Source organism: Colletotrichum destructivum, chromosome 7 (assembly GCF_034447905.1).
Source record: "Colletotrichum destructivum chromosome 7, complete sequence".
In the NCBI taxonomy this organism is placed as follows: Eukaryota; Fungi; Ascomycota; class Sordariomycetes; order Glomerellales; family Glomerellaceae; genus Colletotrichum; species Colletotrichum destructivum.
This window is the reverse complement of record NC_085902.1, coordinates 1,441,901-1,454,981: the sequence shown is the minus strand read 5'-3', so window position 1 is coordinate 1,454,981 and position 13,081 is coordinate 1,441,901. Positions and strand designations below refer to the sequence as shown.

Below are 13,081 nucleotides of genomic sequence, written 5' to 3'. Positions count from 1 at the left end.
TAGAATGGTTGACAGCGGCATCTCAATCCTTGCCCCTCACCAACAGGGGGAGATACAGCCTCGGAGAAAAGAATTCCACAACAGTGAAACAAGCACAAACAGGGGTAAAAGACAGGCTGGGGCTGATTCATGAGGACCCATCTGTACTGACTGACAGACAGCTTGCTAGTTCAGCCATCCCGCACTTCCAAGGAGTGACAGCCCTGTCATCCAGTTACGATGACGGGGTGTGTGGGTTACGCTGCAAAAAGCAAAGATTGCGGGCAGTGTGGATTGAGTACACGACCTGCAGTTCATGTGAATGAAGTTGAATAGAACCTTAAGCTCGCTTCGGTCTGACACTCTCCCAACTGAGGCATGTCCGCAACGATCTCCAGACACCTCGAACACTGAGATCCATGAGCGATCGTGTGTGCGCTCGACGAATCTCCACTAGGGCTCAGCAAGCGACTCTACCCACCGGTCGTATTGTGCACAGAGGTAGAACCATTTTCATTGTGGCAACGCAATAGAAAACAATAAATCGCTGACCGAGACTGGTCATAGCATCGCGTTAATTTCGTAGGAACTGTAGCAGTGTTTCGTCTTGTCTTCACATTCTTCGATGACAGGATCACCAGGGCTCTGTATGCCACACTTGACGCGAGGGGATTTCCTAGCCTTGCCCTTTCGATAGTTTATCAGGTGATGTTACAACCTAAACTTGAAAAATGTTCAAGCTTGACTGATATCGACTCTAGCTATTGCCGAACGGTGCCGGTTAGCCGGGTCTCCGGGCTGGTTTCCGGAAAGTAGGTGTATCTGTTAGGCTGGTGGCTCGGATTCCTTCGGAAACTCTTAGCGTCATGGTTGAGGCCCCCAAGAGACACGAGACAATCAGAAAATATCGATGAGACGACTTGTAGAGTTTCGCCCGTAAGGCGGACGATTGCAACATATTGAAGCCTGTCCTGGCAGATCGAATGATCCATCTCCGGGCCGACTTGCAGCCCAAGGCCAAGATCCCCGTCCCGGTGCCCCGGATCGGTCAAAGGCCCATTTAAGGCTGCAAGATCACAACTCTGGTGGCACGATAGGTGTACAACCGAACTCGGTATGTCCACTCCGCTGTCAGAAATAGTAGAGTAGCCCGGATCGTACTATGGGCCGCAGTGACTAGGGCCAGTAAGCATATCCTAGCGACCACACGACGCTCAGGCATCGTGCCTATCATCGTGTACATTGTACGTTTTGCTGCCTCCGTCAGGGATTTGCATTGGCCTGGGGAGTTAGGGGCTTACGAAAAACACTAGACGTTTTCGTGTAGCAGCAGCCCTGCACGGCGGCCCGCTCTTTGATCCATGGCACGCCGCAAAGCTGCTGAAGGCTGCATCAAATCACCACATCAAACCATGGTCACGCCCAAGGTTTCATCCAGTACACTAAGACGAAATAGTTCCCCGGCCATGGCATATATCCCTGACTCGCAAGTTTACCCGAATGTTAACGACTCTTTCCGGGGCACGTTGTCGACCGTGTCGCGTTCACCTGCCGTTTGGAGGCTCGCTAAGTGCAAGCACAGTAGACGAAAAGTTTGGACAGGGAAGTGCTCAGACCTGTACTGGCAACGATACCGCCTTACTTGAAACCCCGTCTTCAGCGGGAGCGTACACTCATTGGCAGCGGTACATGCAGTACGCGCGCACACACGCACACATATGATAAGCGAATGCCAAGCTTTTGTACGTGATCAGACAGCAAACTCTGTCCTAGGTCTGGGGAACTACAAGTCTAGAAAGACTCTCCGAATGAGACACCTTAATGCCGCGACAGGCCCTGCTGGGAGGTGGTGTGGTCGGATGTCGAAGCCGATCTCAGGCCGCTTAGACGATGGCGTATGCTGCTTACACAGCGGCTACCGACAATATTGTACGGTTGGCCTGATAATAGAATTTTGTCTGTTTGAGAGTAAGGCCTGCCGGGAATTGAGATCTACTTTAAGCTAGTACAATACCCATAGCGCCTGTTCGAACCCAGCTCCGCGGTACAGGGTGGGCTTCGACATGTTACATAGACTGGGAACCTATCGACAAAATATCATCAAGCAGGAGGAAAACTTGCTCTCTGTCACAGTGAGAGCTCCTGACTCAGCAAAAATCAGCGGGCGATCCAAGACAAGGACAAGCCTATTGTGGCGCCCACGTATCCAATGACACCTGTTCGTCGAGCCTAGCCAGCCCCCTAGATCACCTCACCCGAGAAGTGCGAATACGACAACAAATACGAAGGCCCTCCGCGGGACCGGTGCAGTTTGTGCCCCCCTCTCCATTAATCGTCCTCTGATCTCTCAACGGTACACCGTACACGCAACCGATGCTCCTGTGTATACTTGAGCCACTGGATAGGATCGATCAGCATCACTGAGGTTGTTTCCTGCGGCAGAGATGCCGGCCTAGATCATCCGAGCATCGACCTGACGACGTCTCGATTCTCGGGATCTTTCACACACGCAAAGACGCGTCTTTCGAACGTATACCGAGTACGAATATGCAGTCGAACCCGTCAAGACGTTCCCATCCAAAGACTCGAACTGGTTGTAAGACCTGCAAATCTAGGAAGATCAAAGTATGTACACGCCGGTCTTTTCTTATAGGGTGTATATATACAGTCACGCCCTCAATTGGTGGGCTGTAACCACTGTCCTGGGACAGTGGGTGTTCGTGCCAGTGCCGTTGTATCCCGAACCGGCTGTGCCGTGCCGGTGGGAGGGTGATGTAGACGTTGGCGAACCGCGTATGGCATAGGCTAACCTTCCACATCTAGTGCGACGAACAAAGGCCAGCATGCAAGAACTGTATCAAACACGGCGTCGCCTGTGGCTTTTTGTCCTCTCCGTCATTGGACCCAATGCTGTCTCTCTCACAGCACGCCGGCGACTTGAACTTTCTCGATCTTGAGCTACTCCATCACTACTGCAACTTCACCGCTCAGACTCTGTCTGAGAACCCCCTCTTGCGCGAGTTTTGGCGCATAAACGTTGTAAAGCTGGGGCTTGAGTGTGACTATGTCATGCGGAGCATACTATCCCTATCGGCACTTCACATAGCATACTTGAGCCCGGAAAGGAAAGACAATCTGCTGGAAAAGTCCATGGCCCATCACGAGATGTCCTCGCGGACGGCCGTCAGCTTGATGCAGCATGTTCAAGACGATAACAAGGCGCCGCTGTTCATTTTCTCGGTCTTGACCATTTACATTGGTAAGTGGCTCCAGAACAGAATACACATGTAGTCGTAGCTGACCTGTCGGCCACTAGTGCTGGCCAATTCTCAATACCTGCACGACGCGTCCGTGGCTTCCGCAGAACAGAGCCCCGACTGGATCGTGTTGTTCTGCGGGACAAGATACTTGGTCGGAGAACCGAACAACAATCCACTGATCGCACCCATCATCAGCCGGACGGTCGCGCAATTCCAGTTCAGAGAGGCCCCGTGCCACCACACTCATCTCGGGGACCTGGAAGCCAACATCAACGCGTCGGAGAGGGACGACGGGTTGTTGGCCATATACAACTATGCCATAAACGAGCTGTACAAGTCATACGGAGTCTTCTACGAGAGCTCGGAGCCGCAAGATATCATTGATGTCTTTATTTGGATTGCCATGGTTGCCGACGACTTTCTGCCACTTCTACGGGAGTCCAGACAGAAGGCCTTGGTGATTTTCCTACATTTCTGCATGCTCCTGCGGCAGCTTCGTAGCCAGTGGTGGCTGGACGTTTGGGCTAGCAATCTGTATGCAAAGACGTACGAATTGCTTGACGACGAGCATAGATCGTGGATTAGAGACCCAACAATGGAAACCACCGATATTTGCATTTGAAATCCCTGCCTGGCCTACTGCCTTCCAAGTAGTGTAATGGTGCTGCCCTGGTGGATCAAGCTTGTGAAATCCGAGATGAGGTTGTTCGTTTCCGAGTGAGTCTCCCTATATCACTGATGTTGAAATAGCTTCCACCATGCAAGAACTGTCGCTGGGGCTAGGTGTTCTCTGCTGTTTTTAGAAGCCTTCTCTTCCAAATCCTCTACACACCTAGCCAAGAACACTAGCATGATCGCCGCCAAAAGGACCGTATCGAAGAGGTAGAGAAAAGTTTCGCGTAAGTCAAGATAGCCGCGGTTGCTTTGCAGACGTTTGATGACGAGACTAGTCGAGTAGATGACCCAGAGATATCTTCGTCAAGGAGCCATGGTATCGATCGGTCTGGCGGGGGGTTTCCTGTTGATATGGTTTTGAAGTTTTGAAAAAGGATTATTGTGGCAATAAAAAGTTCAAACACGATGATCTAGAAGAACCAAACGATAATGATCTTCTCGTCAATATCGTAAGGCTCCAAGGACCCTACACCTTGGGTCCCACCCCAGCTTGCATCGGATAGGCAATGATGTCAACCGGGAAAAAACCCTTGTTAACCCATGGAACTCGGAGGATAGAGGTGATCGGCTTGTGGGTTTTGGATCAGGCGGCTGAGTATCGTGCAAATCGAGGCAGCATAGAGTGCCAGGCCGGCGAGTACCATCCTCGCTTGAATGACGAAGCCACCGATGGCCGTGGGGTCGTAGTGCTACTATGTTCGTCCGCAATAATCTGTCGTCTGAACTGAGCAGATGTTAGTACTGGCGGAAGCAAAGGGGCTGACCGCGGGGACTGCCCTGTTTGGGACTGATCGGGGGGAGGGGGGGGACAAACAGAGGCCACAGATGACGAAGGCTGCGAAGTGGAAAGTTCCGGCATGGTATAGGCGCCGAACATGAATCAGATCAAGATGTCAAACGCAAAAGTGCTGGAGATGGTGGCGTGTAGCGGTAGAGTCGAAAGTCAGAGCCTTGTCCGGCGTCGCTATTTGTTTCTCCAGCATTAAGGGTCGCGTCAACCCCGTCCGTGTCGGCCCCACTCCGGAAGAGTCACTGTCATCGAAGGGGGCCAATGAACGTGTAGTATTTGACAGCCGACCATGATGTCTTGATCTTGCAGCTACTCTCGCGAACAACACAGCAACGAGCAAATTTGAGATTGCAAAACCAAGCTAGAGGGGAATCAAATAGATGTGTGTCTGGGTATGATTTTGTCGTGAATTTCCCTTTAAAAAGAGTGGTTTCCCATCATCTTGAGCGCAATGATGGGACTACGGATTCAATCTTGTCGGACTTTTCGCATGTCTCGCGTTCAGCCGAGTCCGAGATGCCCGGACTCCTCGCTGCAGACAAGCACGTGCACGACCGTGTGTGCAACAAGACAATCCCTGGGTGATTGTCACAACAAACCGGCGCTCATCTCACTATGCTGTGTCTCGTCGATGGAAGCAGACCTTCTGAGGTGCTCGTACTCGCATACCGCAAAAGTCTGTTGTCCCAATCAGACATCCGGAGCGTTTGGTGGCGATTTAATCTTATCCAATATTTCAGACAAATGCCCGTTCATTCAGTGTCTGCCGAGCTTCACCGAAGTCTCCAGTGCTATTTGAGACTGCAAGCATAAGACCAGTAAGTGCTTGGGCTGCGGAATCACGTCAGACCTAGGAGTAAATGTATCATGATTATTATAGAACCACATGAAGTCATTGTTCCGTCCCTGCTAATATTCAGAGACCCTCGGTTTGAGCTATTTTAATTCTAGCCAACACGTTCTACTATGCTTGAAAAATGAAAGTTAGAAAAAAGGCTTAATTTGTCTCTTGCTAACCAATAGACACACCTGTAGCCAGGCCCTTAAATGACAGAATACAAGAATAAATGAGCCAAATAGTTTGTTTTCGCGGCCGCAAAATACCATTGCGGCCGTTGGAATAGTCGATGTGATAGATCGATCTATCGAGCAATCACAATGACCACATATTGAGTTTCCCGCAGCCTTAAGTCTGTGCACCTAGACTTACATCTTGTGCTTATCATTCCGTACTTACTAAGAAATTTTCTATCATATGGTAGTGTGCTACTCGCGTCGGATAGGCCGAGGCTGACTTTGCGTAGAGGACAGACTCGTTGTCATGGGCCGTGCTACCTAAACTTTTCAATTCGTATCCGTCTTCCAACCGCAGAAGCCACCTCGCCTTGAGGAAACGAATTGGAGCTAAACTTTTGCTCGTTAACCTTTTTTTTGTTTGTCTTGATTACTCCTGCATGCAAGGAAGGCCCATCGGACTGGAACGCAGCTTCGGCGAAGCTGATCCACATCGACGTCCTTACCGTCGTGGCCGCGTGGGCTGATACTGAGGTATGTTACCACAAGGTAACTTACACATTCATGTCAGTCAATAGCCTTGTTTGAAGAACCCTGTCAAGACACGTAAACCTATTTTTGTCGCATCATGAAGTGAGTGCCTACTGACTCGTAAGTTCCCGAAAATGATCATATTATTGGTCTTTTACTGCGCTAGTTTATCCATAGCCGAAAAGCCGACAACGCCGATAGGCCAATGGCTTTATGCCTGCCGTGTTGAAAGGCTAAAGTGTGTTTTATGGGAAGTCGATTGCCTGATTCGGCCTACTCAGTAGTCTTTCTTCAGCCTTGAACTATATTGACTCCTCTTTGACAACTTTAGCCGGCCTTGCCATCAGTTTATAAACTTGCTGATTAGAGTTAATGTCTCGGTCGACTTGGCTAATTTGATTGAAATATTTACAAACGACACCTGCGACATTACCATATTTGACTAGTTCAAGTCTTATTCTATACGGCTGGCAGAATCATCTCAATGACAGTCTTCTGCTTACCTGTCTCCTAGGATCAAGCTTGTCGAGGAACAAGCAAGCGCTGCCAGCTGATTCCATCCCAGGATCCTGAAGAATGTATCTCACACTGGACCGTAGCTTACTACTGCTAACATTGTCTATAATGAAGTCGCGGGGATTAATATGATTATTGAGCTAGGTATAGCCTAATTAAGGATGGTTCGAGATTGAGTCATTGAAACGACATCTCCAAGTACAGGGGATGACCCAGATGCTTGCTGCGCTAAGATTGGTAACTGGGTCAGACGCTTGCCATGCTTCCAACGTTTACTAGACCTCGAATAGCCCTTCTCAGAGGCCAATCCATCCCGACCCATGCCAGAACAATACCCATCACTCTTCAATTGGGGTGGATTATGATGGCACATACTGTGAGGAGCACACCTGGGTAACTACGGTCCCAGTGGACGCGGTCATGGTTCAAGAAGTTCACCGTCTTCGTCAGGTTCCACAGCAGCGACAACAAGCGTGAGGACAACATGCATGTTATTTAGCATGTCAAAAAAGATATAGATTCACGACTTCATTCACGTGGTCGGATTCAACCCTATCATCTCCGAGTTTTTCGATATCTTGAGGACATTTTTGGCGACAACACCGAGTTTCAGGATGTCAACGGCTGGGCCGAGGTGGGCGAGAAACTCTATGGTCCTCATCACTGAAGAACGATGCCTTTGCCAACCTAATGTAGCTCGGCTCGGCCTATGCTCTTGATCGCCACGAGTGTGAGCCGGGTGTTGCCCATGGCCCATGCCCTCGAGACTCGGGCAACCCCGACGACATTCGTGAGAGTACCGAGAACGAAAAGCCAAGGTGTTGAACAGGTTTTGCAACTGCCGAGCTATGCTCACGCCAAAATAGCTTACTTTCTCCAACATTGAGTCCGGTTCCATCGGACCAACTTACGCTTAGACCGCATGGTTCGATCTTAGCCCTGCTTCCAGCCGATGGCCCCAAACATTCGGGATGCTGCACATAGACTTGCGGCTACGCACATGCTGGCAGGCGTGTTTTTACTCTTCAAAAAATGGGGAAACTTTTGCGAATCGCTTATTGAGATGGACTTGGCAATCGACGTCAACCTTGTGTTGTTGGATGAAATGAGAAACCTTGGGCAGGTGGGAGCCGCAACCGTTGCCCTTCAGCGATAGGACGATTTAGACATTTCCTCATTGTGTCAACTGTTATGGGATGCGGTAAGTTTCAACCCCAGGCCTGGTATTGCGCAGGGATGGACTGAGTAGAGTAGCCTAGCCCTTGTCAAAATGTTGACTGGCTGGCAACAAAGCTTGAGTAAGTGAGTAAACCGGATGCACTGCCGTGGAGACAAGTGTGGCTGCACCTTGACAGGTACATCCTACCTGGCATAAGGGTAAAACTATCGCTTGCAACCACAGTGCGTCCATCAACCTGACCATCCTTGAAATGTTGAGTAATCAAACATTTGACCGTTGCGGTTTCCATGTCCATTTAGAGTTTTTTGCTACCCAACACCACATGTCATAAAGATGCCTGGGCGTCGGTCGTCGTATGTCTGCAGCTCCCAAGTCACGAGACCAGAGAAAGGAGCAAGAAGGCGGGGTCGTCTTGTAGCACTCGATATACTTTCGTGACTGTTTGAAATGATTGACGTCAAGATCCAACGTGGATCGACAACGGCCTATGTGTGACAGGGAACCATGCCTTATCAAAGGCCGGGTCACGTTCCGATCCCCTCGCCGACTCGGAGAAAGTGCGGGGTCAGTCGTCCGAATGGGCCGTCTCCGACCACCGACAACGATGCCACCTCGCCTGCCACGGAGAACATGATCATCATAGCTTGCTTCCACTGCGACAGATGAGACGACCGATCCCTCAGTGAAAGCGATGTCGCAGCAGTCAGACGCCCACCTGGAGAGCCTGCCAACGGAGGTCGTGCTCCAGATACTCACCCAAATCGGCGACGTTCATTGTCTCTGGAACCTGCTCATCTCGTCGCCCGTTGCGAGCCGGGTCTTCAACCAATACAGTGACGACATCTTTTGGCCTTCCGTCACCGACGGCATCACACCATCACAGACTCAGGATGCCATACGATGCATAGTCTCCCTCCGCGCCGGCGCATTCCGGAGCACGCCTCTAGACCAGCTCGTTGGCAAGATCAGAGATCGTGAAGCCGGTATTGTGCTTGGCCAGAGCCTGGATCTGGGCTACAGCATTTCGACCATGGACACCACGGCAAAACCCTCGTTGCACGTGATGCGTTCCGTGCTAGCGGTCGCCAGCCAGGTACACGCCCTGAGCCGACTCTGTATCGGCCATTATCTCGCGAAGCTGGTGGCAGCGACGACAGACGGCCGGCTGGACGCTGCACCCGAGTGGCTGGACGACTTTCGGCCCTCTTGGATAGAGGAACAGCGCATCACTCGTGCTTTCTGGCGTGTCCAACTCGTTTTGGAGCTGAAAAGTGCGGCGCGCACGTCGCTAGTACAGTCTCCGGTTGATAGGGACGGGGCTCCAGAGGAACTTGACATTGAGTCGTTCTACGACAGTGATACTAGTAACCTCAAGGTTGCCTATCACGAGGTCATGACGGCAATGGAGTTCCTGAAGGGCCTGGGGTTTTGCGGAGACCGTGATCCCACTCGCCCCATTGGCCGCCTGCCATTGCCCACCCATTCTCAAACGGACATATCGCCGTCAATGGACAGGATGCCAGCCAACTCTGTCACCCGGAGGTCTTCTTTGGTACTGCCAGCAGATGGACTTTGGATTGTGGACAGCATGGCAAGGAACGCACACTCGCCCATCAAGTATGCTGGTTTCCGACCGTATAGAAATATGGGGTTCGCGATTTGGGATAGAGAGCGACTCGCTCGGATGGGCTTGGCCAGTCCTCCGGGTAATGGCCGCGTCACGGGCCTGGGATCATATTTTCCATGCTGGCTGAGTCTTCTCAACCCGCAAGAGATGGCTCAAGCCGAGGGGAAAATGAAGGAGGCAGAATGTCGAGGAGGGCGGCTGGATCCGTTACAACCGATGATCCACGACAATGCGTCCTAGTTGCCCTTCATGATCTGTACTTGCTCGCCCGCCTAGTTGAAGCAGTCTGTATCAAACCGGTCTACCCACAAAGAAGCAAAACGTTATCATTCTTTCTCTTCAGGAAAGGGCAAAAACATACAACACCAGGTATTCGCTGGTCGTCACCGACCCAACTACTAATCCGGCCCTCATTGGCTTATCTATGGGAGAGCGGACGGGATCCCGAGTTTTCCAATGGGTATGGTCGTATGTGGCAGGAATGGAAGGTCAGAATGATTATGAGGCGCTGACCTGTTGATGGTTGCATGATTAACGTTACGAAACACGTACTCTAGTCCGTTTGGGTGGCCTTAAACGTCTAGATAGCCTTCTGAAAGTACACAACTAAATTGGGCAACGGTGTGTCTTCACCTGGTACTAGCTGCAATGCTCCCTCTCCTGATAGAAGGGGCCGGTGTTACTCTCAAATGCCCCCCAAGACCATTCCACGTTGCCTACTCCATCCCCCAAGAGTTCAAGCGGAAATTTATCCTTTTCACTGTTCAAACTTGCATGATGGATCCCTCAGTGTTTCTGCTGTGGCGGAACGTTGAAGGTGATTGTAGTCGAGATGGCCGGATCGGCAAGAAACAGCGCTAGAATCTTCCTATGCGCCGATTTCGTGGGATCCGGAAACTTGAAGGGGAATACCTGGTGCTGAAGTAGGCAGTGGGAGAACAGTGCTCAACCAGCCGTGGTAGTGACGTGACAGAGCCAATGTCTTGGATGATTTTACCGTCGGGGCGAAGATCAAAGGCGCGCTCGATGGTCGATGATCGAATTTTTCGTATGAGAGATCACGTATAAGGGCTTCTATGTTGGCGCAGGTGCGAAAAGCGAGAGTGCAGTCGGTGGCATTATCGGAGTCAGTAGCAGAGGGCGGTACCTACGACGACGTGCCCGTTCAGCTGGCCCTCAGTATAATTACCAGGAACCTCCGCCGTAGCGGGGCTCTCAGGAGTGAGGTGTATTTTAGCCAGTTTGACAGTTACTTCCAAGTGAGACGCTACAAGGTCGAAGGATGGCAACAGGTTTAAACATATCATTCACGGAGCAAGTTTGGCAATAGCCTATCACATATGAAGTCCATACCAAACTAGATAGATCCTTGATCAGTGGAATACATGGCATCTTGTTGAAACGCACTGCAAATCAGTACCGCTGGCGATGTGCCGAAGGTGGATGGAAGTCAGTTAAGCACTCGGGGTGGTGGAGGGACAGCTCTCTCATCATGGGACTCTCCTCATTTTGTGGGATTGGTTAGGCCATATAAAGTAAATTAATTGTAACACTACTTAGTTGCTAGAAGATATCTTGAGGCGGTGGATGTTGAACCACTGAAGTATCAAGATTGAGAATAAGACTGCTAAAGAAAGGAGGTACTAGGTTTTCCTTGTTCTATCTCGCCTATCCACGTTTACCCTTTGCCAAAGAGCCCTTTAGGACTGCTGAGTCTCTTGTCCGGTAGGGCCGAAGTCTTGAACCTTGCGGTCATCGACACCGACGGCAATGGACTGGTTTCCGATGTTGAAGATATAGAACGGCTGGTCGGCGGTGGCGGTCACAGGCTGACGCAACACAACACCGTAAACCGACTCCTGGTACCCTGCTTTGCGAAGGATTGCAAACGCCTCGTGGATGTCCAAGGACAAAGGCCAAGGGATGGAGGAATTTCCCAAGAGGGGGTGAGGGAGGACCTCGATTTGACCGAACTGACCCCATCCGGTCGATTGGATGATGGCAGTCTTGTTGCCGCCAATTCGGGTGATGATGCGGATCTTGGAGAGACCCCACTCATTCAGAACGGGCTTGGTGGTGGCAGGCTTGGCTTCGACCACATAGAGCACGGCATCGGGGTACTGCTTCTTGATCAGATTGAGGCCGACGTTGACAACCCCATCCCAGGACAAGGGAAGGCCAACAGCCTCGGCACCGTTCTTCTGAGCTCCGTTGGTGCTGCCGTTGGTGCCGTTGGCAGGAACCTCGGCGACTGAGAAAAGGGCTGAGGCCTTGAGGTTGGTGTTAGAAGCCTCGTTGGAGGGCACGATGGTGACGTGATACGGAATGCGATACACGAAGGGAGGGTTGGTCTGGCCCACGAACACGACCACCTCCGTGTTTCCAGTCTGGTGAGATGTGAAGGCCCACTGGATTTTGTTGCTGTCTTGGATACCGGCGTCCTTCAGAGAGACGAAGTCATCGTTGAAGGAGATGCTCACGCTGCCGCCCTCGCCGGTGAACTTATCGGCTTGCTTGATGGTGAAGGTCTGACCAAGGCCGGTGATGATGGGCTCCGGGGGAGGGACAAGCCGAGTCTCGGGGACTTGCAGGTCGACAGCATCGTTGGATGAAGGCTGTGTCTTCTTCAAGCCGAGGCCCTCAATCTCGACAACCCATCGCTTGTTGTTGGCGGTTCTGACAACGACGTTGCCCGAAGGGAGAGCAGGGCTAGGAAGGTCGACATCAAAAGAGTCGGTGATGGAGTACGGCTGGTCGCCTTGGGTAACTGGACCAACCCATCCCTGGAGTTCGAAAAGGAGACCTCCAAGGAAAGGAAGTCGCTTGAATTGAATGTCCGTGGTGATGTGAACAGCCTTGCCCTCAGCACTTAGGCTCAGTGTCTTCTTCTTATTGTCGTACAGGGCAAAGAGTTTGTCAGCCGGAACAGGCGAAAGGTGAGAGAGAGGGCGAGGTTGCTGCTGGGACGACATGATGAATACAGACAAGACTCAGGTCAATACGGAAGAGAAAATGTGCGACTTTTGGTCGATGTTGTGTTATTGAGGGAAGCGCGGTAGGAAAGTATGATGAAGTGTGATGGGGAAAAGACAGCACATTTTCGTTGGGTTCGAGTGTCCTTTTTATATTCGACTTAACATGAGATTCAGAAGGCAGACAGGAGTTCTTACGATTGTGAGAGCCTTAGTGCCCGTGAGTGATGGTGATGTTCCCTAGCGTCCTAACGTTCTGGAAGCGGACAGCTGAATGTGCAGCAATGCGGACAAGTAATGTGCCAAGAACGCGTCACTTCACAATTCCATACGACTTACACTTTTCGGCTGCCACTAGGGACAACCCCACAGCAATCAGACATCCATACCTTATGAAAACGCCATTGAAGAGAGGTCAAAGTAGTCTGAACAGTGGAAGAGGACTGAGTCTCGTGGCAGATGCTGTCGTCTAGAGACTAGTAGGCTCGTGCCGAAGGGTGCTCCCGCCTAGCTGCCGACGCTAAACACGTGTCATGG

The 13,081-nt window shown here is 51.2% G+C and overlaps 3 protein-coding genes across 3 annotated transcripts; 2 read left to right on the top strand and 1 right to left on the bottom strand.

Moving 5' to 3' along the window:
• Positions 1–2,886: 2,886 nt before the first annotated feature.
• On the top strand, positions 2,887–3,861 carry CDEST_11009 (Putative fungal transcription factor; the record flags this gene model as incomplete). The annotated part of the gene is made up of 2 exons (XM_062927165.1): positions 2,887–3,238; positions 3,296–3,861. 2 exons carry the CDS (start codon positions 2,887–2,889, stop codon positions 3,859–3,861), a joined length of 918 nt encoding a protein of 305 aa, XP_062783216.1.
• A 4,547-nt stretch (positions 3,862–8,408) lies between these two features.
• On the top strand, positions 8,409–9,924 carry CDEST_11008 (uncharacterized protein). The gene has a single exon (XM_062927164.1). It carries the CDS (start codon positions 8,637–8,639, stop codon positions 9,810–9,812), a length of 1,176 nt encoding a protein of 391 aa, XP_062783215.1. The 5' UTR covers positions 8,409–8,636; the 3' UTR covers positions 9,813–9,924.
• A 1,348-nt stretch (positions 9,925–11,272) lies between these two features.
• On the bottom strand, positions 11,273–12,544 carry CDEST_11007 (uncharacterized protein; the record flags this gene model as incomplete). Its single annotated transcript, XM_062927163.1, has 1 exon — positions 11,273–12,544. The coding sequence occupies one exon, from the start codon at positions 12,542–12,544 to the stop codon at positions 11,273–11,275; it is 1,272 nt and encodes a 423-aa protein (XP_062783214.1).
• Positions 12,545–13,081: the final 537 nt, after the last annotated feature.